At 51.7% G+C, this 27,912-nt stretch overlaps 8 protein-coding genes across 8 annotated transcripts; 3 read left to right on the top strand and 5 right to left on the bottom strand.

Annotated features, from left to right (window-relative positions):
- Positions 1-742: 742 nt before the first annotated feature.
- CkaCkLH20_10749 (acyltransferase) lies at positions 743-2,090 on the bottom strand (the record flags this gene model as incomplete). Its single annotated transcript, XM_038893463.1, has 3 exons — positions 743-1,100; positions 1,153-1,845; positions 1,915-2,090. 3 exons carry the CDS (start codon positions 2,088-2,090, stop codon positions 743-745), a joined length of 1,227 nt encoding a protein of 408 aa, XP_038741276.1.
- A 1,246-nt stretch (positions 2,091-3,336) lies between these two features.
- On the bottom strand, positions 3,337-4,607 carry CkaCkLH20_10748 (zinc-binding dehydrogenase; the record flags this gene model as incomplete). The annotated part of the gene is made up of 5 exons (XM_038893462.1): positions 3,337-3,539; positions 3,608-4,164; positions 4,233-4,349; positions 4,400-4,422; positions 4,479-4,607. 5 exons carry the CDS (start codon positions 4,605-4,607, stop codon positions 3,337-3,339), a joined length of 1,029 nt encoding a protein of 342 aa, XP_038741275.1.
- A 1,392-nt stretch (positions 4,608-5,999) lies between these two features.
- On the bottom strand, positions 6,000-7,499 carry CkaCkLH20_10747 (uncharacterized protein; the record flags this gene model as incomplete). Its single annotated transcript, XM_038893461.1, has 1 exon — positions 6,000-7,499. One exon carries the CDS (start codon positions 7,497-7,499, stop codon positions 6,000-6,002), a length of 1,500 nt encoding a protein of 499 aa, XP_038741274.1.
- Positions 7,500-11,499: 4,000 nt separating this feature from the next.
- On the top strand, positions 11,500-12,493 carry CkaCkLH20_10746 (uncharacterized protein; the record flags this gene model as incomplete). The annotated part of the gene is made up of 3 exons (XM_038893460.1): positions 11,500-11,950; positions 12,011-12,240; positions 12,404-12,493. 3 exons carry the CDS (start codon positions 11,500-11,502, stop codon positions 12,491-12,493), a joined length of 771 nt encoding a protein of 256 aa, XP_038741273.1.
- Positions 12,494-13,629: 1,136 nt separating this feature from the next.
- CkaCkLH20_10745 (pyrroline-5-carboxylate reductase) lies at positions 13,630-14,572 on the bottom strand (the record flags this gene model as incomplete). The annotated part of the gene is made up of 2 exons (XM_038893459.1): positions 13,630-14,468; positions 14,530-14,572. 2 exons carry the CDS (start codon positions 14,570-14,572, stop codon positions 13,630-13,632), a joined length of 882 nt encoding a protein of 293 aa, XP_038741272.1.
- Positions 14,573-15,347: 775 nt separating this feature from the next.
- Positions 15,348-16,835, top strand: CkaCkLH20_10744 (amino acid transporter; the record flags this gene model as incomplete). The annotated part of the gene is made up of 1 exon (XM_038893458.1): positions 15,348-16,835. One exon carries the CDS (start codon positions 15,348-15,350, stop codon positions 16,833-16,835), a length of 1,488 nt encoding a protein of 495 aa, XP_038741271.1.
- A 2,700-nt stretch (positions 16,836-19,535) lies between these two features.
- On the top strand, positions 19,536-22,834 carry CkaCkLH20_10743 (uncharacterized protein; the record flags this gene model as incomplete). The annotated part of the gene is made up of 4 exons (XM_038893457.1): positions 19,536-19,745; positions 19,810-20,347; positions 21,124-21,143; positions 21,206-22,834. 4 exons carry the CDS (start codon positions 19,536-19,538, stop codon positions 22,832-22,834), a joined length of 2,397 nt encoding a protein of 798 aa, XP_038741270.1.
- A 469-nt stretch (positions 22,835-23,303) lies between these two features.
- CkaCkLH20_10742 (proline dehydrogenase) lies at positions 23,304-27,612 on the bottom strand (the record flags this gene model as incomplete). The annotated part of the gene is made up of 4 exons (XM_038893456.1): positions 23,304-23,456; positions 23,503-23,576; positions 23,633-24,774; positions 26,192-27,612. The coding sequence occupies 4 exons, from the start codon at positions 27,610-27,612 to the stop codon at positions 23,304-23,306; spliced, it is 2,790 nt and encodes a 929-aa protein (XP_038741269.1).
- Between the last annotated feature and the right edge of the window lie 300 nt (positions 27,613-27,912).

Raw genomic sequence — 27,912 nt, 5'->3', positions numbered from 1 at the left:
ATTGAATATCACTGCCACCTTCTTCATGCCCAAGAAAGCCTGGGTGAATCTACTCCAGATTTCTTCCCGAACACATGCAAACCATATGCTTCCAGAAAACCCAAAACTCCCCATGCTCGCGTGGCTACCTACACCTTCAGCCAAACCCGAGACCTGCAGCGACGGCAAGAGTAGACACGTTGTTGGTCGTTTTCTATCACACTGATAATTTGAGAAATCTCCCATCGGTAGACCATCACGGTCGGAAAATGATCGGCGTTGGTGTTGGTGTTGGTTGGGCCTTCAAATCCTACGCGCCGGCGGTGGAGACCGCGCAGATCACACCAGCTCAGCGCTTCGCCGAAGGATCGCATCTCGGCGTTCTTGGGTTACCTCGCAGGCGAGATGCTGCAAGATTGCGAGGGACATATGCAACGTGACAAGAATAGTGGGCGCGGCGCCAAGTCCATGTTGGACCTGTCTCCGACTCAACAAAGGATGTCTGATAGTCTCTGTATGTTCTCTGCTCTAAGCCATTCAACAGCGAAAGACACCCGGCACCATGTCCAAAAAATGCAGACCGAACACCGATATCCACAACACTGCCGTAACCAAGCCAAGAACCCATGTATGAAGTCGCTCGCTAATCACCAGCTACCAGGGGGAATCATGAAAGTTGTAACCCAAAACGTCGCCGAACCACCGTGTATCCAGCTTCCAACCAAAGGAAACCATAAGTCATGAGACTGTGCCGCCGTTACTCCTAGAAACCCGCCCATTTCTGCATCGTGTTGAGTAACATTCGGACGACGAGTCCGGCGGCTCCGACGACGACGAAGACCTGCGTGAGCTCCCACCAGTGCTTCAAGCGCACCTCGGTCTCAATGTATCCCTTTTTGTTATCTTCGCTCGGAGGGAAGCGGCCGGTGGAGATGTACTCCTCCATGAGAGCATCCTTCTCGTACCACCTCTCGCGCACCCACGCGTCAAACTCTTTCTGGTCGTGCAGGGGCATGTCGGCGACGCGGAACCGGCGCCAGTGGAAGTTGACCGACTTCGGAGGGCGGCCCTGGAAATATGTGCTGGAAAGGGTAAAGTACTGTTCGCCGTACTTGCCGCGGCTGGAATGCTGTTAGCTCATGTCTCGCACGGGTTCGGCGGGCGCAAACTTACGGGACGCCTTCGTAGGCGACAGTGCAGTCGTAGACGTAGTCCAAAGTGCCCGACAGCTCCTTCAAGCAGAAGAACATGCCAGTGCTGCGCGGGAGCAGCAGATGCTGGGGGTCCTTCAGGCCACTCTGCTCTGCCCAGGCGGCAGATTTCCTGCGCCCGTTACCAGACAGATTTGTGCCCTCGGGGAAGAGAAGCAGCCACATGGGATCGCGATGCTTCTTTCCGTTGGGTGTAGTGTGTTCCATCTTGAGCTTGTTCAGGCGATGCGCCAGGCGTGGCTGGTCAGTCGACATCTTGCGCGACATGAAGATGAAACCGTAGAACATCATGCCCCAACCAACGAGGGGAATGTACTTCAGCGACTCCTTCAGAATGATGTAGATGTGGCCGTGCATGCCTGGCTCGTTGGCATAGGCCACCCACCAGAGGTACAGCCAGTCGGTGTAGATCTGGTGGTTCGCGATCAGGATCAAGCGCTCGGGGAAGTCGAACTCGACCAAGCCGTTGGGAGTCTGTCTGATCTGGCCCGCAACCGAAGCATCACCGCTGATTCTGATCTTCGTAGGACCCCAGATCTTGGTCATAGCAGTTGTCGTGAGGGCGAAGGACTGTTTCGTCAGCGCCATGTAGGCGTAGTAGAGCTCGCGGTTGACGAAGTACAGCCAGCCGCCCATGAGCTGCGTCAGGAAGATACTGCAGAGATCATCGAGTCAGCCTTGTCTGCTCTCGTCGCAGATGGAAGCGGGGTATTGTGTATCTTACCTTGCGCAGCAGGCGGCGAAGTAGATGGCGAAAGAGACGCCGCGGACTATCTGCATAAACTTGTTGTGCTTGATGCGACCTGCCGGGTGCGAGTCGCTTGGTTTCCTAGCCAGCCCCGCGTTGGGGGAAGGTCCCGGGACCTCTTCGCCGGCCTTCTTGTGTACGTCGATCGCCATTATCGCGGGGTAGAGAGGATTTGGTATTAGGTTGTTGTAGGATCGTAGGAGGTATGTAGAGGAGAAGTCGGAACTCGTTCGTAGCTGTGACGTCAACTGGCGAAGTCGTAGATGGCAAATAGGGGTCGGTGGAGAGCTTCGTGGCGGTTCGACGAGGGGTTGTCGGTGTCGCGTGCGACAAGCAGGTGAGTCGGGCAGCTGGACAGCCGATAGCTAGGATGTTGCTTGAGGAGGCGGGGTTCGGATGAGGAGCTAGATGGCAGATAAGTAGCCACTGTGAAGGATATAGGATCGATATCAGGTTGGTCGGTTAGGTGGGCGTGAAGCCTTTTGCAAAGCTATGATATGCAGGTCATGATCGTCTGGTCGGTAGGTAGGTGACTGGAGGAAGATGAAAGAGTCAAAAAGACGTGTTCGGGTGAGGTACCAGCGGTAGGGCAAAGCTTAAGGAACCTTAAGGACCAAGGTAAGCAGCAGGGTAAGGTGACGTGAGGAAACAAAGACGGCTGACAATCAAGCCATGCCAAACAGGAACAGAAACATGGAACACGAAAAGACAGAGAGAGTCATGGTTTCCATGTTTCTTGGAGCAGCAGAAGCAACGGGAGACGAGGCGGCCGAGCGCAGTCCGCCGGCTTGATTTGGGCTCCGAATCAGGACAGGACGGGACGGGAAGGACCCCTCCACGAACCCGTCGTCACTGCCTTTCGATCGTTAGTGACGAAAGCACCTGCCTGCGACTGCGACTGCGCTGCCGGGCGGCCAGTGGAGGTTCCAGACTCCTCCGAAGAAGCCGGCTCTTGCCTGTCTTTGGTGCTGCCTGCAGCCTCGATCCACCTCGACTAACCAGATGTGGAATGGTCAGATGGAGGGGCATGCGCACGGATCTGGTTGGTTGCAGCGTGACATTGTGGATCAACTAAATACCCGAAGTCCGTCCTTCAAAGGCCCACTAATTCCCTGATTCTGACAATCGTTGGCGTCTTCCGAGCCAATCCCGCCGTCGCTTTTAGAAACTCTCTCTTTAGCACGTGCTCTCTTCCTTAGATAAGCCGTCGGTGAGCCAAGGTGAGTTGCAGGTGTGACTAAGGTGAAGGCATTCCTGGCGGCCCGTCCCAGCAGGTCGGTGCTGCCGCTGCATCTTCCTGCATCCTCATGCAGAGAAGAGACGAAACTTCCTTCGAAAAAAGAGTTTGATTGTTTTTAATGTCTTGCAGAACACACAGACAGTTTGCTGCGCGATCACCTAATACTGAATCACCAGCTTCGTCGCTGACACCCCCTTCTTGAGCCTCTCAAGACCAGCCTGGATCGATTCCAACCCCTTACCGACCACCTCAGCGTCCGGCTTCGGCTGCAACTGGCCACTTTTCAGAGCTGCGGGCACGAAGTCTCTCCAAATAGGATCACCGACTTCTTCAGGGTCCTCGGTGATCTGAAAGGCAGTCTCTGGGTGTCGGTGGTGGTCAGAGCATATTCTCAACATCGCTGCAGCTCGCAGACAGGTAATGACTCACCGAAAGACATCAAAGCATTCTTCCCATAGTCGCCCTCGCTCGGGAGCACTGTTATCACTTTATGCGGACCAAGCTTGTCCAAGATGGCACCGATCGGCTTGAGGGACTCCGGAGACGATATGGCATCGTACACTCCGGCGACTTCCGTACCCGCAAGCACAGCAACCGCATCGGCCACGACATTTTCCGAGTGGTAGTCGAGAACCGTGTCGGCGCCCAACGCCTTGACCTTGTCAAAGTTGACCCTTGAAGCCGTCGAGATGACTCTCAGCCCGGACGCGGCGGCAAGCTGCACGGCAGTGCCTCCGACCGAAGACGCGCCACCCCAGACCAGGAGTGTCTTTCCAGATGGCGTCGGCTTCAAGCTGGGTAAGGGGAGCCCCAGATACTTCTTCTTATACAAACCCACCGAAGCCGTTGCGATGGCTAGAGGAAGTACCGATGCCCTCTCGAAGCTTATATCGTCGGGTATGGCCGATACCAGATTCGCGCTGGCTTTACTGTAAAGCTGAAATGTCGCGAACTCAGGATTCTGAAGGCCTAATCCAGTGCAGTATCTGGGACCAAATGAGTACGCATACGGAGGACGTACGAGTGAGATGAAGGGGTAAGGAGCCTCACGAACCCGATCACGCGCTGTCCCTTCTCGAGATGAGTTACGCCTTCACCGACCTCCTCGATGTATCCAGCTGCATCTGCTCCCAATATCGTGGGATACTTCTGCACAATTACACCGTAGTCTCTGCCGCAGATTAGCCCACTAGTCGGAAAGGAAGCACCACAGAACCTTACTGGATTTTCCACTCAGCGGGGTTCTACACCAGATTAGATACCGGTCATTCTTATTCATGAAGCGACAGCTTAAACTCACCAGAGCAGTCGCGACATTCTTTATAACCACCTCCCCAGGTCTAGCCTGCGGAAAAGGAGCGTCGTCGATTTTGAATGGGTGGATCTTAGGCCCAGTGAGCCAAGCTGCTCTGTTATTCTTCTCAGACATGATTCGGAGCTTGAATTATCTGCCACTTGCTTCTGTATAATTAAATCAAACCCCAAAAGCAAGAAGGGTGAAAGCCACTTAAGAAGCATGCATTCGGACAGCTCGGAATACCGACGCGTCGTTCGAAACACTGTGGTGATGCAATTACACTGAGTTTCCTGATGGGATTGGCGGGGCCGAAGGTGTTCGTCGGATAGTGGAGGGGGGTCCGATGCCTTTCAGCGGGTGTTCCGAAACCCTGTTGAACGCAGCTGGACTTCGACATATCTGCACTAATGGCGACATCTAGGCGACTTCTTCCCTAATAGAATCTATAGGTTGAAGGGGTTGGCGCGAAGTTGTTACATTTCCGAGTGAACTGGTGTCCCTTGCTAGCCCATGTAACACCTGGAAGTCTGCTCACTGAAATCACGCGGGAACAAGGTCGCTGAGTGTTTCGACAACTCTACGCAAGCTACTTCAACTCTAGAGTTTAATGTAGCCTTAAACTTCTTATTGGAGACTTGGAAATGTATTGGGAAGAAAACATAGTCTTTTAATTGCTTTTTAAGATACATGAAGAGATCTCAACCCCTTGGGCAACACTGAACCGACTCGCAGAGGTGCGAACGGCCCAGATCATCTTACCCCGCGGCCCCGCGCCCCAGCGGAGCACCTCTGCCCTACATAAGTCCCAAACAGGCCCAAAACTTCATCCAGCAAAGGCCTGCTGGCGAAATGGCATCGCGTCAGATTTCGGCTCCTAAGTCATACTCTGAAGATTGTAGGTTCGATCCCTACGTAGGTCGTTTATCTTTTGCATTTTGCAGCAATACCCCCCAACTCGCGGATACAAACCATTTGGTTGATTTTTGACTCTGCGGGCTTTAGATTAAGTTTTTACTTCTGATCATTCCAAACATCTGTATATCCCTCGTCAACAGCTTGGACATCTTGGAGGCTTTCTTAGCTGAACGTTCCACGCCAGTGCATCAATTCAGTACCTAATTCGACCCGTTGTCAATTTCGTCTTACACAAGGACTCAAGCATCATGAACGTGCGATTACACATTTGACAATGTTTCGTCCGAACTACAGGGGTTTTGAGGAGCCTCCCCAGCTGGGGGTCAAACAACTAGACGCATGATCTAGACAATCGATCTTTATGTCTCTCTGAGTTTGGTGTGTCTGGGAAAAGTAGAGGGACGCTCAGATGCTTAACTTAGGTAGGGGCGGTCTATTTATTAAAGTCGGCTTTCTAACCAAGGTCGAGACGTTAAGTGGCATCGTTGATCATGAGGATGCGATTTATCTTAGCGGGGCACAAATATATTAAGAGAACTCCAATGCCTTTGGTAATTATAAAGGAAGCCCTTGGCTTCACCCCCAAAGCGAATGTAAACAGGGCCAACCTTAAACTAGAGTGATGCGAGTTCGCTTGCTCGTATCCCATCTAAGGCCAAAACCACCGCCAACCACGGTGCCCCAGCGCTTGTATCTCAACTCAGAATCAGGTTCCAGGAGGAGATAGCGCACATTCCGGTGACCATATCCCTCAGACGCTTCTTGAACTGGAATGCATACGCCCGTAACATCCTCATCCTGGTTGAATCTCCGTACCAACTCCTCCGTGTCGAGGCGTAGCTTGTCCTCTCCAATTTTCTGCATGTTGGGTATCTTCTTCGAGAGGGTCTCGTCATCAAAGATCTCGATCGTCTTTGACTTGGCGTCTCTTTTGAAGTGGTGCAAGAAACAGTCAATGTCAAGTTCCGAAGATTGAAGCAGCGCCGTCGCGTCGTCGCTACCGCCCTCCGGCCTAATACGCACGGCGACGAACTCGATGCATGAGTTCGGCTCTCCACCGAATTTCTGATGAGCTGTGGGCACGGTCACACAGAACTTCGGATGGGCATTAGGCGTAGCCACGTTCTCGTCAGGGTCAGACACGTTCTTGCCAGGGACGGTAACGCTCTTGTCATGGAGAGATGCCCAGCTCCACGAAGGCGCGAAAGCCGTGTTGCGCACTACACGCGCGCTTCGGGATGCATTAGACTCCCATAGTAGGTCTGTGTGAAGTCCATCTTTCCAAATACCGTCGAAGTACCTGTCGTGGACGTACATCTCTTCGAACTTTTTGGCAACACCAGAGATGGCGATGAGGCGGTCAGTCTCGTAGGAGAGGTCGCAGCGGCTGTAGGTAGACACCATGATCCTCCAGCAGTCTCGCAGTGTGGGCCAAGAGTGCTCATTCGTCTGCCAGACGGGGGTTCGTCTTCCATCGACGGAAACCGATTCCCTGATGATTTTTCGCAGGGCAGCCTTGTACTCCCGTGCCTGTTGTCCCACTTCCGAGTGAGAACCGAGATGAAGTAGACCGAACTGGTCCTTTGGGTCCTCCTCGCAGCGGCAATGTTCGAGGCACTCCCAGTATATCTGACTCTTGGTAAAGTGAATGATTCTTCGTGTGAGAAACCTCTCTTGAACGACCCAGCCACGACCCGTGAGGGGTGCTTTGTTCATCTCGTTGATCCAAAGGCTGTCAAGCCAGAAGTTCCATTTTCCAGTGGGGTTTTTGTCGCCCTTCGGCAATTCCAAGTCCGCTGAAAATGGGTAAAACGAGCGAGGCGGGACGAATCGTTTTCCAAAGAGGCCAAAAGATACGTCGTGGGAAGACCTGATGGCCGAAATGTTGCAGAATGAGTTTCCGTAGACGTGCTTCATCGTTTGCGCTTCCTGCTTCCAGTCTTTCTTCGATACTGAGTCCTGGATGATGCACAGAGAGTCGATCCATATATATCGATAGCCCAACCTGTGGACAAGTGTTACTGCATCTCGAAATGTGGAAGAGAGCTCCTTCAGGGCGATGCCGCTGCGGAAAACCTGCTCGTTGGCCAAGAGTAGCTGGAGAACCAGTTTTGGGTCACCCCATCGATGAGACAATGTGAAATATTCCGGGTAGTCTCTTGGTGAGTCTGTGAGATGCGTTCCGTCGGACGATTTGTCATCGAAGTAGGTCCTGTCCCGCAGCACTACCGTTCCGTTGTCAACGTTCTGGACGTCGATGACGCGGGTTGGAAAGAATGTTCTGTCGGGAGTTGCGGAACAGTATGGGTGGTCTTCACTGCAGCTATGCAGCCAGTCTTTGATTATTCCGATGGATTTGCCAGACCCTATTTCCGTATCGTCGAGCTCGCATGCTGTCAATTGAGGAAGACGGTTCCGGTTGTTGAGCTTTGAGGCATCTTGATGACTGAATGACCCATCCTCATGCGGGTAGATGCATACTGTATGGAGGTCAGTTCACAAGAACCGGCCCTGATCAGAGAATACAAACCTGCGATATCAAAAGGAGCCGCCCATGAACATTCACCGCGAAACTTGACATTTCCGCACTGGTTGTGCTCCAAAGTAGATTCACGGAAGTCGCAAAAGGTTTGGAAACTATTCTGGACTTCAGAAGAATTATCATGGGGGGCGGGTACCTGCAGACTCAGCCACTTGCAGATAGTACATCCACTGTTCAAGCTGAATATAAGACTGTCATAGTCGGTGTGGTGCTTACTCCATGAAGACTGCCAGTGCCTCCAAGTGGTGAGGACCCGGCAGCAGTTTTCACAGAGGTTCGCTTCTGCCATTGTGTTCCGGTGCTGAATGTGGTTTCTGTTGCGAAAGTTTCTGCTACAGGGAAGAAGAGCAATGTATCAGGATTAGAGTCTTAAATTCCTCGGAAGGCAGGCGTCGGCCACTATTTCACTTGACTGATAGCCAAGGATTGAGCCAAACCAAGAGGTTGGGCAGCCTTGCATTAATTGGGACGCGATGGCAAGACGTGAGGGTTGTAGTACATAGTTCTTGGTCTGCACGGAACTGAGACTTACATGAAATAAATACGCACGTCGTTAGATTCAGAGCAGACTGTAACAAATTAAAGAACTTAAGATACACAGCATCACCCCCTGGGTTTGTTCGTAGCGACTTCGTAGCAATCCTACGAGAGAATGCCTATCAAATGTCGCGTTGTGAATGCCTGCAGTCTTCCCGAATACGGAATGAACCAACAATATGCCAGCAAATCCATGTGGGTTCGCTGTTGAATGCTGTTAGATCCTGAAAGACGCATATACATAAAAGACGCATCTACACGTCCAAAGTAGCAAATGCCTGCGTTCCCATTATGGCCAATATCCGGCTCTGTAGGTGGTCACCAGCGCGTCTAGGCTCGCAGAGTGCAAGCACATCAACCACGACGTGGACATACCTCAGCCACTAATCTAGCCCGGACGAACGTTGACCGGTTGCCAACTAGCAGCATTCAAGTCACAGACAACTGCAGGAGGGTTTCACAAGGACGGTGTTGCCCCATGTACCACCTGAGGTGGAGTGAGAAGCGGGATTGCTGGTTGTACATGCGTCCGAGAAATCCTCTAAAGTGCATTTGAATCTCAGATTGAGCAGCAACATTGAGCTAAATTGCGACGTCAGTTGTTCTAGACACCTGCAAAATGCTGTATATAATGCAGCCAAGCTTATTCTTAGTCCACGTTGCCGTAAGCAAGGCTTGCGGTTGGACGTCCCGGCATGCAATAATCAGGCAGAGCGCAGTTTGATATGCGCAGAAACATTGTAATCTAGCTTGGCACTCTTCGCTTGCGTGGACGCTGTGTCGGCGACTTCGCCTGATATTGCGGACTGATGGCGGCCTCAACTCCACACCGGTCTGCACACGGAGAACTGGCTGCGATCGACCAGTCCATGGAACAAGTCCGAGAGTGATCAGATTCGTGATGACGATGCGCTGCTCGGATTATGTGGGATAAACACGAACTTGTTGAACGGTGACGAGCAGTGTGTAGATGCCCTTGAATGTGGAAGGTTTGCAATGTGTACCAATGGGCGTCCACTCAGAGAAATGAAGCGCGCCAACAGGCAGCTAAGTTCTCACCGGGGTTCAGGTCGCAAATCAAAAACATCCAGCGGAGGCCCATTGGGATCAAACCCGTGACAGACGTGCGCTGAATAGAGTTAGGGGGCAAGAAGAATGGACGGGATCTCACCGGACTGTGATATGGTGCGGCCCGCTTCCGGAGTGGGTTGGTTTACTGATTTGAGACATCGGCAGCACAAGCGGCGAAGAGAAATTCGGACAAGCATGCTCAAGACAGCGTCCAGGTCACAGTCATGACATCCACTTTCACTATAAGTGGGTTGCTTCTTAGCTAGCAGTTTGCTTGCCGGTGGAATTAGGGGGAAATCTCCAAGCACAACCTGATGCAATATCACCAAGATTAAGCAACGTTTTCGGATCCCCACAAGGTGTATGGTCTGCTCGGACTCGCGAGTGAGGAGGAGGCGGCGCTCATCACGGCCCACTACTCGAACTCCGTCGCTGCGCTATATCCAGCCAGGAAGCGGCGTTCAAGTTCATGGAGAAATCTGGCGAGCTGGGATTTCCTAGCTTCCAGTTCTACCTAATGCAATATTCCACGCAATACAATGCAGCCACCAAACACCAAACCTGCTTGTTCTGGCTCGCCATACCCAACGAGTACATATTTAACATTCAACATTCAAAGAATTTCCAGTTCCATAAGAACATGAATCAGGACGGGGGTTCTCCAAAGGGGCTGTTTACTCGGGTGCCAAAGTGGGCGCTCACTGTTGAGTCTACGTTGCTTTATGATCTGGACGATCGTTTTTCATGTCTTTCGAAGTTTAGTACGTCCGGGGACAGTAGAGCGACGCTTAGATGCTCGCCTCGGGCCGGCCTGTTCGTCAGGGGAAGGTTTCTGGCCAAGATCGAGACGTTGAGTGAAACTGAGATGCGGCTGATAACCTGGCGGCCTTCTTTGAGGGTTGGCGAGACATGGTCGGGATCACAAATTCGCTGGACAGGCTTTACGTCAGAAGCCAGACTACCACGTACAGCGACGTCATTTGGCAGACGTTGTCTTGCTTCATTATTTCAGATCGAATACATCCACCGTACATCAAGGGCTCAGAGAACGCCAGATAACTCGGCGCATAAGAAGTGGTATGACTCATGATGGGTATAGTGTGAGGAACACAACTGCGAGGGCCCTCGACTTCCGCTCATCGAATTAGAGTACTCGGAGGCAGAGATCAACTCTTGGGGGGCTCTCGTATCGACATCGATCAGTTTAAGAATGTTGTTTGTTGCGGAGGATGGCAGGATGGGATTAGTTCCCATGGATGCCCAGGTGGGAGATACGGTAGCTCTTTTGGAAGGTGGCAGGGTGCCTTACATCTTGAGAAGATCTCAGCAAGGCGGCCACTTTGGGTACGAGCTTGTCGACGATGCATATGTCCATGGGATGAACGGTGCTGGTGTCATCAGTGTTACTGACGTCTAAAACCACCACATACGACCATACCCATTGGAAAACTCGGGATCCCGTCCGCTCTCCCATAGACAAGCCAATGAGGGCCGGATTAGTAGTTGGGTCGGTGACGACCAGCGAATACCTGGTGTTGTATGTCTTTTGGTGTTTTGTTTGCTGAGTAAACCGGTGTTCGTTCGTTGACTGAAGCGTTTTCTTTTTAAAAACATTTGTCTCTTGCTAGTTATAGCGTATTGAAAAGAGCTGAACAAGGGTTGCTGCGTTGTATTGAGCGGTAGAAATTAAACTTGCTGATAGAATGCCTCAGATGAGTCGGGTTTCCCGCTGGTTATAGCGGATTAAGTAGAGCCTAAGAAAAGGGGTTGCTGCGTTGTATTGAGCGGCAGAAATTGAACTTGGCTGATAGAATGCCTCGGAGCGATAAAGATAAGATTATGTGGATATGACGTACTTGGGATAAGTATTTAAAGTCGTCCTTGGAACCATCCGATTCACTTCATTATCGGTTAAGCTCGCCAAGCTGTGCCGACATCGACTCACAAACGCCGCCGATCATGGACCCCCCTCATCCAGATCCAGGACCTGCCTCCGTCTACGATCTAGACGCCACCGTAGCCAGTCTCGCACGATACTATAGAGTGCTTTCTCAGATGGTCTCTTTCAGGCCTGCAAATATCGGGTATCCCCGGGATAACGGATGGGGCGACGACCTTATTCCTCTCGAAAAGTGGCGCATGCTGGGGTTCAATGATAGAGTAATCGACTTACTCCGTCACATACCATACGTTTACAGTGACAGACCAGTGTTTCCATCCACCGAGTCTATCAACTATCTCAACACCAGCTGGCCATTCGCAGAACTCGAGTCTTTTCAAGGCGAAGATGCCTGCGGCCTGGACCTTTGGCCGTTCCCAGACGTCCGGATTCCCGAAGGCGTCGTCGCACTCTCTACACGTCTCAGAGGCGACCCCTTTGCGACTTGGTGGATATTGGATACCAACACGGGTGAGGGAAGAAGACCGGCCCGCCCTGTGTTTTAAAATCATCTGACCATCTTCCTCGCAGGCGAAATCACGCCCCACGAGGCCGTTCTGATGAGTCCGTCCGAGGAAGTCCCCGAAGACGAGCCCTGGCGCTCGTCCAGGCCTGTACCCGCCGCAGAGTACTTCGACAAGATACGAGACGACCTGATCGCGCTGGACTTGATCCCCGTACCCAGCGGCACGGAAGGAGGTGACTGGGAAATATGGCGGAGCAGGCGCGGTGGCGGCCAGACAGGCGACCCGTGGATCACGGTAAGCTTCATAGTGCCGAATATTTCATTTCGAGGTTCATACTAAGCTTACTATTATGGGGGGAAAAGGAAGCCCAAGAGATATATCGCAAATGCCATTGGCCGGATATGCAGAGGTTTCGGCGGCAGAAATGTCGCAAGCTTCTCGTGGACATGCAGGGCAGGTTGAGGGCGGAAAACGAGGAGAGGAGAAGGGCGATGCCAAGCCCCCCGGCAACGACTGTGTGATGCCGGCATCCGCTCCCACAGGATAGATGGTATGGAATGAGTATTCACGAGATGAGAGAAGGGAGCAAGTACGAAGCGTTGTAAAGTTCTCAATATAGAGCAGTGAATTAAACGAGAGCAGTGGACTTAGTATGGTATAGCCTGAGCGCGTTAGACTGGAACCTACGAATCGAGATGGCCGGGGTTCCTATCATAATTCACAACGACCGAAGCACACTGCAGAGATATCTAGTTCACCCTGCTCGCCCCGGATCAAGCGACCTAAGGGTATTATAAATAACTCAAATACCATATACATAGCTTGTATCTCTATTGACTTAGTAGGTATTAATAAGAGACCTAGAAAGTTCTTTAGTTTTAACTTTAAGCTGCTTATTTAGGTTTATTAATCTGGAATACTATAACCTATAAGGTATAACTCATAAAGAACGCCCTAGTAGAAATAAAGCATTTAAAATATAATCTTTATATATAAGGTTATAGGAATAATAGGGAACTCTTAAAGTAAAAGAACTATAGTATAAGTTATATAGTAATAAGATAAAAATAATTAGTAAAATACATAGAGAGGTAATTAGAATACTCCTCACTAGTGTTATCTATTAAATAACATGTCACTGTTGCACCTAGTTTGCATCGCAGCTAGAAAGCTGGATCACGTCGTGATTAGAATTTAGATGAATTGATTCTCCTATCTGAGCAGAGGATCTTGTTTGCAAGGGGGGCTATACTCGTGGCAGCGGATTCCATCAGTACTTTTTGAGCTGGTCTCTTAGAGACCTCAAGCTCGATATGACATTGGTCCCATAGGGTTGTTTTAGAGCTATCCTCTTTAACAAATGGAAAAAGTTCCGTTCCCTCGAGGAGTATGTAGGTTTGTTTCCACTAAGTTGAATAGTTCTAGGGTCTTCATAGAATGATAAAGTTTAACTTAATCATCTTAATCGAATAATCTTGATATGAAGTTTAGGGAGCTTCTACTGGCAATCATATCAATCAGACTGTTGATTAGTGAATTTATAAACTATTTTGTAGATCCAAGGTGATGTTACTGAGCTTTTTGTTCTGGGATCTACTTCTTGTTGTGAGGGATGAGATGAAATCGGGACTTCCCAGTCTATCTAGCAAATAGGAATACACAGGTATTAATCGTCTCAGAAGGCTAAGAGTTCGACATCTCCTTGGATCGAGCCGCGGCCGCCAGGATGGCGCTTGTGTAGGCTGACCTGACTCCTAGCCTCTCCAACTCCAACAGTGCCCTGATCGAACAACCTCCGGGGGACGCAATGTTCTCCCGCAAGACGCTCGGATGGTTTCCAGCAGGCACCAACTTCATCATACCAATGGCGCTGGTGAAAGCCATATCTTGCGCGTCTGGCCGCTTCACACCTTCAGCAACAGCTGCGTCGAGGAGACCGTCGACAGCTAATAGCAGAAGCGACCCGGCACACCCGACAAGAACGGCGGAGATGTCAAATGAGCTTTCTGGTATGAGGCGACTTTGGCCCACTTGATTGAAGATCCATGTCGCGATCTCTTTGTTGGTTTCCGTAAGTGTATCGAAATCCGCCGTACACAGGCTCAACGCCTCGCGAATCTGGGCGGCCATATTTGGCATCACCCGGACAGCCTGAAACGGGGCTTGATCATCAGACGATTCTCTCTCTCCAACCGCAAGGCGGGCGAGCTCTTTGATTGAGATCCCAGCCATGATGCTGATGACTAGCTTCCCCCTGAGGGCCTTCTTGACACCCTGAGCTGCGAACACCTCGCTTCTCTTGACGGGCTTGGTAGCTATTATCACCACATCCGCGTCGCGCATGGCATTTTCATTGTCTTTTTGTAGAAACACCTTGAGCTGCGCTGAAGATTTAGACAGCTCCCGCTCGACGCGACGTTTGGAGGCTTCGGAACCGACTGTGGCAATGACACGGTTTATGGCGACACCCTGCTTTTCCAAAGGATTGAGTATTCCTTTCGTAATTGCGGTACCCAGAGTTCCTGTATGTATGCGTGTTAGGATCTAGCACCGAGCCGTGCAGAAGGATATGGGAAAACTAACCGCAGCCGATGACCGCAATCGTGAGTGGATTGCTATTTCCCATAACGATGATTTCTCCAGTACATGCAACTTTTGCATATGGTAGAGACACTCGAGGAGAAAGTTGAAGAATCTTAGTCTCTTAGTCGATAAAGCTGCAGCTCCAAAGCTACTTCTATTGCTATCTTTGACACAATCAGGCTGCCGGCCCGAGGATTTCGTTGTGGGTCATCTCGGCCCGGAGACAATCACGCCCACGGTTATCTCCTGACTTTATGAAGCATGAACCTTTTTCGGCCCTAGGTGAGAGTTTTTTTCCCTGTGCCAAGACTACAAGTAGGAGATTCGAACGCTCCAGGACCTGCTCAGAGACAGATGAGGCAAGCAAAAACCCCACGGGGAAGACGATCGTCCCGATTTCTTCCCTGGGCATCACCCCACTATCTCCAGAATCATCCATGTGGCGCAACCTAATTCTTATTTACTTTAGATAAAAGTGTCACATTGACAAGATGTCAAAAGTGCCAGTCTCTCTTATCTGCAGAAGTTACAGTACAGAGTCCATAGAGGCCGGTCATTGGAGAGGTAACTTGAAGCCGATATGCGTTTCGTCGGCAATTGATACCTTTCGCATCCCGAACGAGTCGTTGTCATCTACCAACCACCACGTTGTCTTGAAATTTGCTGGTAGAGGAACAGGGGCTGTCGGTCCGAGTTCTGTGGCATTATGGCACTATTGAGCTGAGACCTTCCCAATCTACAAAAGGTCGTTAATAGGAGGGCTATGATGCATCCGAATATGAGAAATATCTTTGAAATCGCTATCAAATTGCACCATCATGAAAGCTACCGACGTCAATGACAACACCACAAAAGAGGGCCGTGATTTGAGCACCGTCGAATCGCAAGCGAACGGGCAGCTCTTTGAAGACGTCTTCAGCAACGAAAATGGCGAGGTTGACTTTCGAGGTGTATCATGGCAGGCTGCGGCTGTTCTTGTCGCGAAATTTCAGATCGGCCTCGGAGCTCTCAGCCTCCCACAGACCTTCCACGTTCTCGGATTCTTTCCCGGCATTCTTTGTTTCGTTCTCTTATCCATAATTTCAACCATCGCCGGCTACCTGTGCGGCAATGCAAGGCAGTACTACCCACACATGCACAGCATAGCGGATGCCAGCGATCTCCTCTTCGGAACATGGGCTCGAGAAGCAGTAGGACTCATCTACTACCTCTACCTCGCCATGACTGCTGGAGCAGGTTTGCTCACTACGTCGGTGGCTTTCAACGCCCTCTCCGACCATGGAGCCTGTACGACTGTCTTTGTTGGTGTTACCTCCGTCGCCGGCTTTCTGATCGGCACTGGATTCCGAGGTCTTCAGAAAGTCGCCTGGATCAGCTGGGTGGGAGTTGCAGTCATCTTCATCGCCATCTGGACAACGGCCATAGCCTGTCTTACTCAGAGTCGTCCAGCTGCCGGCCCAGCAAGCGGCCCCATTGATCTTGACGTCCGCGCGTTTCCGAAGACCACCTTTCCTGAAGCGATGATGGCAATCTCCAACCAGCTGTTTGCGGTGGGCGCCTCAGCAACGTTCTTCTCCATTTCGGCCGAGATGAAGCATCCAGAGCAGTTCACGCGAGCACTCATCTGCGGCCAAGCCTTCATCGTGGCGACATGCATTGCAATCGCAACCATTGTCTATGCCAAGGTTGGACAGTATCTCGCGAGCCCGGCGTTGGGATCAGCTGGTCCCCTCATCAAAAAGGTGTCCTACGGCATCGCGCTTCCGGGTTTGCTTGTGACTGCGGTTTTATACAGTCATATTGCGGCCAAGTATTGCTTCGTCAGGTGCTTGCGTGGTACAAGACACCTGCAGGCCAACACTATCACGCACTGGGCTGTATGGGTAGGATCAATGGTGGTGACCGTGATATTTGGGTTTGTCATTGTCGGGGTAGTCCCTTTCTTCAGCGATTTCTTGAGTCTGGTGGGGGCGCTGTTCAACCCGATCTTTACAAATGTTGTTCCCGGTTTCATGCTATTATTCTACGTCGCACGAAAGCTGGTCAAGGTGACAGAAAACATAACTATATTGAGACGCGAGCAAATTGCAGCGTCTCAGAAGCAGCACTGGATTTTGGAGGCCATGGCTGCATGCAAAAAGAGGCAATGGAAAGATACTGTGATGGTAGTTGTGGGAATTTTCATGATTCTCTCCGGGGCTTTCATCATTGTTGCAGGTACTTACTCGACAATCCTTAGCATCAAGAAGTCATACGACGACGGTCTTATCGGAGGTGTTTTCTCCTGCGGAGATAACTCGATCTGAGTATTTTGAATGAAGAGGAATACCATAATTCCTGCAATAATCTTACATTTCTTGCCATGAATTTGATACCTGAGTCTTTAGTCGCAATTTCTCTCTGCCGCCATGGCAGGTGCATCCCAAAAGAAACTCGTGTCCATCAAGTTGGCGATGCTTTGTATGTGGAACGCCTGCTCCAGGTCGCTATTGAATCCAGGCAAAGCGTTACCGATATCTGCGTTATGATTGAATGTATCCATCCCCCCAGCTAAGACTTGAGCCGCTTGAATTTCCGTTTCCTCGAGAAGCATTGGATCTCCATCGAGGTCCAAATGCTGAGCATTTGATTCCATGTGACCTTGTAGAGTTTGTGAACGCTGTGTAGTCACTGGCTGCAACAGATTTGCTAGTGACTCCAAGTACGCCGCGTGCAAGTTGGCCATATCCTGCGGCGATCGTACCATGTCCTTCACATGGCAGGTAATGTCTGTTACAAGACCAATGGCGCATCTTTGAAAAGATGGACCAAGGATACCGTCGCATGGCAGGCACAACAGTAGGCATAAGAAGAGGGCCGCATTCGGTGCAAGAAGGATCACGGCATCTGGTGCCCGACGAAGATCATCTGGCGGGAACTTTAGAAGTTGACGCAGAGTTCCCAAGGCGCCATGAACACTGTTCGCCAGACCAGGCGTATCTGGTGAAAGCCCCTCTCCGGGCTCTCCCGTGGCGGGGAAGCCAAAACTTGAGGCTAGTGCGGAGGGCAGTTCGGAAGACCGAAAATCCTTGTTCACTGAAGTCATGAGTGCTTGTCTCAGAATGGACGACGAAATATTGAGCCTGACACTCTGTTCCCAAACCCCGACAAGAGCAGACAAATGATCTTGTCGAGGGTAAAGTTGTCTCTGATCGAGCGACTGATCATCGTTCTGATGCAACCTGCCTTTTCCGTCAAAATGTATCTGCCAAGTCAATTTCCATCTGTTCAGGTCCGAGTCCAAGAGGTCCGAGAGACACGGAAGCATGGTTGACGATGCCTTGGGAATCATGCCGCGTATCCTGGATTGAATACGTCGCAGATCAGCGCTGCAGCAAGCAACGAAATCAAGCGGGAGGGAATTTGGCATCTTTAACCAGGTTTGCAGATCGAGAAGAGAGGAATCCTCCTCGTCTCCGACATTCAGCGAGGCCCTCCTCATGAAAAACAGGCTTTGCTGCTTATCCTGTCGAAACAAGGCAAGCCAAGCCCGTCTGCGTCTCGCGGTTTGCTGGGTATTGCCGTTGCTCTGCTCCAAGTCTAGATCGTGGAGTATTTGGAACGCGTAGCCGCTGTGAATATATGAAATATCGTCATGCTCGTCTTTCCAGCAGACGAGTAGGTAAAATGCCTGCATGGTCTCGACAGATCTGTCTCCCTCGGCAAACGTGCGGACAGCCAGGTTGCGGGCCAGGCCGCATAGCCGAGTTTGAACAAATGGGTCTGTTTTGAGAGAAAGCTCCCCGTCTTGGTAGTTGGCAAACTTGGAGGAACAGAACAGAACGGTGGCAAACAGTAGATGGCTTCTTCGCCTAACATCGTCGTGCGTGTCAAAGTGGGGGTCCAAGACGTATTCCCATTTCGCATTCATCTCAATCATGAAATGTTCGAAAAGGGCTATTGATGCCGGCTCAGTCAAGATCCCACTGTCGATTGGATCCGTGACAATCGATCCGAGACTCATGGAAGATGAGTAACTGGGCATCTTCACTGGAGGACCAACCTGGACCTGCCCTTGCCCACCCACTTTTAGCGGAGTGAGGAGCCGTGAAAGTTTCAACGACGGCTGAGATGGCTGGCTGGCTTGTCCCTGGAAATGGCGCCGACCAGATTCTCCAGGATCGTTACTTGCACCGAGAGGTGGTCTATCACCCGACGTTATGAAGCTGAACGGGGCCCCTCTTTTGCCTTTGAGAGTCGCCAGCGTTGCAAGGATCCTCGCTCGTATTTCCGTCGTAATCGGTGGTTGAGGCCCAATATCAAGATGAGCGGCATCGCGGCTAACCGGCGTTGGAGGAGCCGGCGACGCATGCGACGACGGCGTAGCCTGGATGACATCCTCTCGGGCCTCGTTTTGCGGAGATATGAATGCGCGTGGTTGTGGAGACTCGCGCTGACGGGGCTGGGGATATGGCCTGGCCCTGACTCTGGCTCTTTTCGGCTGAGTGAAGACACAGTCGCCGTTGTTGGAAATGCAGCGATCACATCGGTCCGGCCGGCGGGATATCAGGCATCGGACCTTGGCTGCGCGGCACTTGAGACATGCGCTGAGATCGGGTTAGCTCACTTCGTCGAGCCGGATGATGACGGCACTTACACGGGCGCGCGGTGTAAATCAGACGGAGTTGCGGTTGATGGGGCCATTCTGGGTTTGCTGGTGAGCTGGGAAGGTTGCTGTTAGAGGGATACGGTGTTGAGTGATAGTGCCGGCCCGGCCGAGGGGGGGGTTGAGGGGTAATTAAGGCATAGAGGCGCAATCGGGAGTCGGACCCGATCCGGGGCTCCGGGGACTGCACCCGATAGCCCCCCCGCATGCAGCTCGGGCCGGGTGTTCACTGTCGTCCAAGAAGAATATCTTAAACCACCCAAACGGCATCCACGCCCGAGCAATGATGCTACTACTTCGACAAGAAAGAGCTTCAACTTGACCCCCTCATACCATTCTCAACCTAACTCGAACCTTTAGTATGACCGGTCGTTTGGCAGGAAAGATTGCTCTCGTCTCAGGCTCTAACCAGGGCTTTGGGAGAGGGATCCTTGAGGCCTTTGTCAAGGAGGGCGCGCTAGTATTGGGACTGGACTTGCAAGCCATCGATGGTCCTGTTGATGGATTCCCTGAGAGTCAAGCTTACCAGATCAAGGCCAACGTGGCCGAAGAAGGGAGTTGGAAAAAGGCGGTAAGCGGATTTCTCTGACCATGACTGTGTCCCGTTCATCCATATTGATAGATTTTGTCACCAGCTTGAGACCTCGATTCACCGTTTTGGCAGGGCGCCGTCTGTTGTTGTCCACAATGCCGGCTGGTCATACCCAAATAAGTCTAGCATTGACGTAACCCTCGAGGAGTTCAACCGCGCCTTCGAGGTCAACGTCAAGAGCATCTTCATCGCCTCCAAGATGCTCATCCCCGAAATGAAAAAGAATGGTCCCGGCTCGACCATTGTCATTTCCAGCGAAAACGCGATCCGACCCGGTGCGCTGCAGACATGGTATAACGCCACCAAAGCCGGCGTGTCCTCAGCAACCAAGTCCATGGCACTCGAGTTCGCCCGGGACCAGCTCCGGTTTAACACAATCTGCCCGACCTCGGGCAACACGCCTCTCCTGAACAAGTTTGCTGGAATCGCGGATGGCCCGGTCCCAGCGGAAATCATCAAGGCTAAATGTGAGGCGATCCCGATTGGGCGTCTCGTGGAGCCCTCAGATGTGGCCAATGTGGCTCTCTTCCTTGCCGAGCCTGCCAGCTCGATCATCAGTGGCGTGGAGATTCTCGTTGATGGTGCGCGCTGCGTCTAAACGGCGTCGTCACTCATGAGGTTTCCTGCGAGCTAGCCACATTTCAGGATAGCAAATATCATATATTAGCAATTGAATGCATCAATATGTATGTCAGCGGCCACCAATGAACCATGACAATCCCCCGTGTGATTGCTACGTCTTTTCTTTTCGACCCAAATTAACCCTAAGACGCCAAATTCTTCAATCTTCACAAGCTTTGTTCTTGGTTTCAGAAATGGGTTAGAACATCGTGTTTGCTTGTTTGTTTCCCGATACGCCGCGCAATACAATGCAGCCAACCTCATTTTCTTTTCGATTTCTGACATCTCGCCATACCCAACGAGTACACATTTATCGGGATATGATGCGGTAACTCGCATCCCGGTTGGCGGAGGTAAACGGGTTGCCTGTCACGGCCCCATGCTACTCGTGCTCCGCACGCTGATACTCTCGGGCCGTGATACGTTGGAAACCAAGGTAGCACAAACCTCGTTCTATCTACTTTGAGCCCAGCTTCATAGCCGCAGCACTGTGGTATTGGTGACAGGGCTTACTAATGGGTCGTTCGGCCTTGACTCTCCGATTCGAAAGGATGCCGATCAACCCCCTGATTCACCCACCCCTCCAACCGGCCCGAGCCTGGATTCACAAGTTGACGATGCTAATAAAGCATGTCGGTTGGCAAGTTTGAGGAAATGCTACCGTAGACTTTCCAGATTGTTCAGACAGCTACAGCTTACTTCCACTGAATTGCCATGTCATTTTCACGGTATCCAGAACCGGCCAACGCCGACGGGGTGAGTCTCAATCTATCGCTTCAGCGCATATACGAATACACTACTGACAGCTAGAGCGAAAGTTTTCTTATGATCCGGGTACGGAGGAGCGCAAGCTTCTGAAAGCTGCCCTGGCAGAGACCGAAAACACAACCTTCGAAATCCCCAGCATCATGAACGGTGAACGCCTCTATACCGGTCGGAAGAGTGCCCAGAAAAGCCCCTGGAATCACCATGGCGCCCCGCTCGCAGAATATCACGAGGTAGACCGGGAGACCGTCAAGAAGATTGCCATCCCTGGTGCCCTGGCTGCGCGTCACAAATGGACAAGCATGCCCTTCAGCGACCGCGCCGCCATCTACAAACGCGCTGCGAGGCTTGTCGAGACCAAGTACAGATGGAAGCTCATGGCGGCCACCATGCTCGGCCAAGGCAAGACGTGCGGACAAGCAGAAGGCGACTGTATCGCCGAAGTCATCGACACCCTCAATTTCCACGTTTACTACTGCCATCAGCTCTACCAGCAGCAGCCGGTTAAGCAGTCAGATTCGGCGTACAATAGCCTCGATTACCGGCCGCTAGAGGGGTTCGTTCTTGCGATTTCGCCCTTCAACTTTACTGCGCTGGGTGCACATATTGCTTTCACCCCGGCTATTCTTGGGAACGTCGTACTTTGGAAACCGTCACCGATGGCCGTGCTGTCAAACTACATCCTGTACCAGGCCATGGAGGAGGCCGGGTTGCCCAAGGGAGTGGTCCAGTTCCTTCCCACGGCAGACCCTGCGGTGGTTGTTGAACCTGCTCTGGCGAGCCCCCATTTCTCTGGTCTCCATTACACAGGCTCTTCGGCGGTCCTTAAGAGCTTGTTCGCGCAGATTGGGACAAACACAAACATATACAAGACCTTTCCGCGGATCGTGGGCGAGAGCGGCGGCAAAAACTTCCACCTGGTCCATAACTCGTGTCGTGAAGACGTCGATTGGATTGCCTCCGCTGCAGTTCGATCAGCCTTCGAGTTCCAAGGACAAAAGTGTAGCGCGTTGTCGCGTCTGTATGTCCCGAAGTCGATGTGGGAGCAGGGTGATCTCAAGGCGGCGTTGCTCAGAGAGGCGGCCAAGATGACGCATGGCGACGACGTCAAGCAACTTCACCACCCGCTCGGGCCGATAGTTTTCGAAGCAGCTTTCGTACGATTCGGAGACTTCTTGGATGACGCCCAGAAGCATAATCATCGGCTCCTCTTTGGCGGCAAGCGGAATGGTAGCAAAGGCCTCTTCATCCAACCGGCTATTCTGGAGGCCAACCAGGATGACAAGACGGCCACGTCCGATTTACTCACGCGGGAGCTTTTTGGGCCGTTGTTTGCCGTGCTAACCTACGACGACGCACTGCCGAGCAGCCTTGAGGACGTATGCGACCTCATAGACTCCACGAGCGAGTACGGCTTGGCGGGGTCTTTCTTCTCGCGGGACAGAGAGGCCATAAAGATCGCCAATGAGAGGTTGAGAGACTCGGTGGGCATGTTTTGCATTAATGATAAGTGCACTGGGGCAGTCATTGGGGCTCACCCGTTTGGGGGCGCGAGATCAAGCGGGACGAACGATAAGGCAAACTCGATGAATGTTCTTCTTAGATTTTCAAGCATTCGGACCGTGAAAGACTCATTCGAGAGTATGAGCAGCACCATCAGTGCTTGCCATATCCCAGAGTGACTTGGCAGTGTTTGAGCAATAGGCTTTTGTCTTGTCGAATTCAATTCAATTTGGAAATCTGCCGTCTTCCTGGGGTGTCTTTATGGAGCGGAGGCATGCTTGCATGTCTTCCTTACACGCATCAGTCATCCGCTACGCGAAGGACCAACATGCCGCGCTCATCGCAGTGTTTCTCAACTGATGTGGAGACGAATTTCCTACAAAACTCACGTAGCCGATCCCGACGTCCGTCTCTGACATCGAGACCAAAGACGAAACACGAAATTATACTCGGAAGCGGCGATATTCTAAGCAGCCTCTCGGCTCCCAACGCATAAATACTGCGGAGGTACTAGGAGTTTATTAATCCCTACGCTTGTATATTAAGTTGCTGGTTTTACGCATAATCGTCTGTTCCATTGTCTGTGAAACTAGGAACGAATTTGTTGTCTGTTGCCATCGAAAAACTAATTGTGCGGCGGCCCCTCATCTACTTGAGGGGAGTGAATCTCCTACGAATTTCACGTCCCAGTCGAATCCTCTCAGCCATTGCACCTCCTCTACCGTCAAGAACCGCCTTGTTTTCGGTCGCTCTTCTAGCGAGAAAGGGCAGACACTCGCGTAAATCGCCATAGCTCATGGACTGGTCATGGTGTTAGCGGATGGTAGATGAAAGAGTAAAAGCTCACTTTGACAACTAGCGCGAGGCCCCCTGATGCCTCGATAGATCCGGTGATCTTATTCGTGAGGTCGTCCTTCATACCTAGAAATATGTCAGCATTGTCATGGAAAGATGATCTATATCCCCATCATTCTGACCGTATAACTGAGCGAAGGTAATGCTTCCCGCAGCCTCCTTCGAAAGTACGAACTTCCCACTCTCCTCCTGTCGCTTGGCCAATCCGTATTCTTCCAATAATCGGATACCGAGACCGACGCTGATGGAATTGTGCGTTGCAAAGACCGCCCCGATCCTGGAAGACCCGGTCTGGCGCACTTGCTCCGCAATGGTCGACAGCGCCTTCTCGATGCCGTAGTTGAAGCTCGCATCTGTCTCCTCCTTGGTCGACCATACCGGACTTGGGCCTTGATGGCCCTCCTTCTCCCATCTCTCTGCCTCAGTCACCATATACGCTCCCCTAACCTGCTTGAAAAGCAGTTTGTAGCCCTTCTCATCCGCGCGTCGGATCTGTTCGTCAAGGAGTTGCGGGTACCTTCGTAAGTAGGCTTGAAACGAGGCGATGCAGGTCGCTGGGCCACCATCCAGGGCATTGTATTTCTGCATTAGCTCGTCCGTGAGGGCGTCAATAACTGGCTGGTACCAGGTCTGTTCCGCGTCAATCACGATGCGGACGCTGTTTTCTCGTGCCTTTCCTGCGATGGTCTCCATGGTAGCCTTCAGACGGAGTAGCTGCTCACGGTCAGCTTGAGTGACACCTTGGCCGTTGAGCGCGGCGTCCCAGTCGCCGTCATGGGGCAGACCTGGATATGGGACATTCTTATCCAAACCCCTTGCGGCTCTTGCAGCCAAAACTGCCTTTGAACCATTGCACAGGGCCACTGGGTGAGGTACGAGGCCGGTTATTTTTATCCTAACCCAGCACCTGTTGTCGCCTCCGGTAGTGGCGGCATCTGGCGAAAACTGCTTGGCGAGCCTTCCTTGCGCCTCAATTGAAGAGAGCACGTGCTGAGTCTGGTTGAGAATGAGGTCGGGATCCTTGCTGGAGCCATCCAGTTCAGCTTCGATGTTGTAGCCGAGCAGAGTGCCGATGTTTTCTTGGCGGAGCGCCTTGATCTTTGGGATACAGCTCTCAACTGTTTCTCCGCCAAGAAACTGATTGAAAAAGGTCCCCATGACAAATAAGTGTGTGATTGAGGAGATGACGGGGGTCTTAGACATGAGGTTGTAGAGTGACTCGCTTGCGTTGACCCATGCTGGGGAGGAGCAAAACGCAAACGCACTGGTTCATATGGTCAACTTAGTTATCGTTTTCGCGAGGAACGCCCTCTTCTGGGCCGGTCAACTTACACCCATCCTGAGCAGAGCTTACTTAAGGGAACCGTAGAAAGCACGCTCAAATCTCGAGGATCATCCGTTGACGTCGGGGCATCCCGCCCTGCCAACATCAACCCAATGATTCCCACGCCAACACTCCCAGTGGTGACTGTTGCAAAGCGTATGTTCTGTGCGGATGGGATTCTTTGCCTCCACCATGCTACGGGCCGTGTAGACGCTGAGATGTTGCGGCTACCGTGTCTGGTGATAGCTAGGCAACGCTGAATTGGAGGAGTGAGAGCACGCCTCACTGTAGACAGCATTGTGTGCATAAGACGTCGTCGTGTGATGATTTTCTTTCGATAAACAGGTGCAGATATTTGCTCGGCTGCACTCTATGCTCTGAGGCAAGGCCGACGCTTCTTCTTCAGTCGAGGTCTCCAACCGAAAGACTACCTCGGAGCGGCAACAATAGAAGGTCGGCACGCTTGTATTCGCACTGACGACTGCAAGACGTGATTACGTTTTCTTTTGGCCGATCGCATAATGTGGCCCCTTGATTTTCGAATCATGACAAGATGGCAATGGCCCTTCGGTGGTAATTGAGCAGCTCGGGCCGAGAACCGGCATCGAAGACGCAGAGCGGGCACCCCACTAGTACGGCCCGAGAACGCGCCTCAAAGCGAACCAAAATGAGGGTCTCTTAGCACTATCTTGAAATTAGGATGGCTTTCTTCATCGAGTCTATCTCGATTACATCCAAAACGGAGGTGAAGCAAGATCATCGGCAATCCTACAGACCCGGTAGGCCCGTTCCCCGTCCCATTGACACAGATCTCGCAACATCACATGACGGGCGAACACCTGCCCATTCTCTGCCACTCTAGTGAGCCGGGAAGAGAAGATAAAGGAGACTGACAAGACTTCACTGATTCTCGCATACCGGGGCATCACTCTATTCAGCTTGAGCTATATTTATGATAAGTCCGACTAAATAATTATCAGCGTACAGCCTAGTGCGGGGGGATAGGATATGTTTTGAGCACGTTGTTGACTAGATCATTATCATAGTCGTCCAGCTGCTGTGGTGTGCGGTCCTGCACAACGGGTATCATCCGCCTACAAAATTGGGCACATGGTAGACGATACGCCGACTTGCCCACGTCTGGGTGGTGAGACATCGCATCGAGTTGATTCGTGTCAAAAGCTTGATCAAGAAGACGTAGCTCCGCTGCACCCCTGCCAATGACTTGGGTCTCAAGAGCGAACCCGCGAATTTCGGGTCCTTCGACAGCGGTGTTGTATGCGCCGTTCCAAAAAAGTTGCCTACACACGAGGTGTGCCGTTAGCTTTTGTTCATATCAAGAACGCGGTCAACTTACGAAATAGCAGATGCCGGGTATGTCTCGGCACACCGGCCATAATCTTCTGTTGTGTTTCGTCGAAATCGTGCTATCCATTGCTGTTCTCGGGCAATCTCGTTTGCAGCAATCAGCCCTGGTGTTGAATGGCCTCGACAGAGCTGCACAGCTTTCCGCAGCTTGATGTTCAAGGGAATTGAAAATATCGTATATAGTCCCGTAGCTATGCCGTTGACGAGAGCTGTCATACCCGGTGCATCTGGCGCATAGCCACCGGGAGGGAAGGTTGGGTTTGGTAGCGTGTTAGGTGGCACGCGAATAATAGGAACAATGTAAAGCTCAAGCAGCTTGATCCACAGCGGTGTCATTTGCAGGGGCGTCTGACCTGCAGTTTGGGCATCGACAAGAGCATCAAGGGCATCCCGCATGGCCTGTTGAGTATGGGCATTCCTCAGGCGGTTGGCGGAAGCCATATTTCCTGGTGGCCAGCTCATGGGCGTGCCAGCATTGACCCAAGCTGCAATGGTCACAGCAAGTAGAAGACGCTGAAGGTCTGCTAACATGTCTACCACCCCAAAACCAACAGGTAGAGGAGGTAAAAGAGCCTGGATGTTTTGGTTGTTTGCCCAGCCTGAGAAAACTTGTTGTAAGAAGTCCTCTACAGCGAGGAGCGGCCCGTTGGCACCGGGTAGTATCTCGAACAAGGTTTCCCTCATGCGCACCTGCCATTGGTCTGAGGCTTCTGGCAGTGGTGGGTTCCCAAATTGGGCTGCGTTGAACACCATCTGAGCTCGATAGTTGAGACAGAGCTTGTTGTCCAACTCATCTTGGGCCCATTGGGCGGTATTGCGTCCAGCCCTAGCCTTAGTTTGACCAAGAAAAAAGTACGGTGCCAGGTTCTTCCGTTCTAGATACATGACACAGGTCATGCGGGGGACTGCTTCAATATCTGGCAGAACAGTTGATGGAGCGCCAAGAAAGCTGATGTAGGCTAGGTAGACGGCCCATGAATAAAGCACCGTGAGGGGAAGAAAGTATTCCTGCCAGGTTTGGTCCAGCCCAGCAGGGGGGCTTACAACGCTGAATATGTAACCCAGCGCAGTAGGACCGTCCACAATGCCCATCTGTGTGTTGCCATATGGGACCATTATCGGAAGGGCGACAGCCTGGCCAGCTTGTAATGGCGGAGGAGGACCAGTGCTGAAACGCCGTGCCCTGACGCCCGCAGGAAAGAAGGTATCAAGAAGTTGTACCACGGGGGCCTGGTAGGCAAAAGAAAAGCCAAAGTGTGCAGGATTCTGGCGAATTTGGTCGAGCCAGTTGGTAAACTCGATTGCTGCTTGTGCCACGCCGCCAATGGCAGGTGTCTGGAAGGTAGCCACTGTCAATTGACCATTGAAGGCAACGAAGTTAGGCCAACTGATGTTTGCGAGCTGTGCCATTCTGTGAAGGTCTCTGTTCGCGGTATGTGGTCCACGTAGGCAGAGTGAGGTGAGATGATGGATAGGTTGGCAATTTATGGGTATTTGGTAAGTAACCCCGGAGTAGTGTAGACGAGTAAAGATGGCAAGAGCTGAGGAAAGGGGCGGCGTAAAGCTCTATTCTTCCCGTTTCTTCTGTTCTCTTTCTGCCATCATACTTATACGAAAGGCGTGTAGGTGTTTCCGAGCTCATAGTCTATATCACAAATGAATGTTACAAGTACACGCATCCAATATGCGACAACAGCACTAGTCTAAATC

This window comes from Colletotrichum karsti (genome assembly GCF_011947395.1).
Source record: "Colletotrichum karsti strain CkLH20 chromosome Unknown Scaffold42, whole genome shotgun sequence".
In the NCBI taxonomy this organism is placed as follows: domain Eukaryota; kingdom Fungi; phylum Ascomycota; class Sordariomycetes; order Glomerellales; family Glomerellaceae; genus Colletotrichum; species Colletotrichum karsti.
This window is presented reverse-complemented; position numbering and strand designations above follow the sequence as displayed.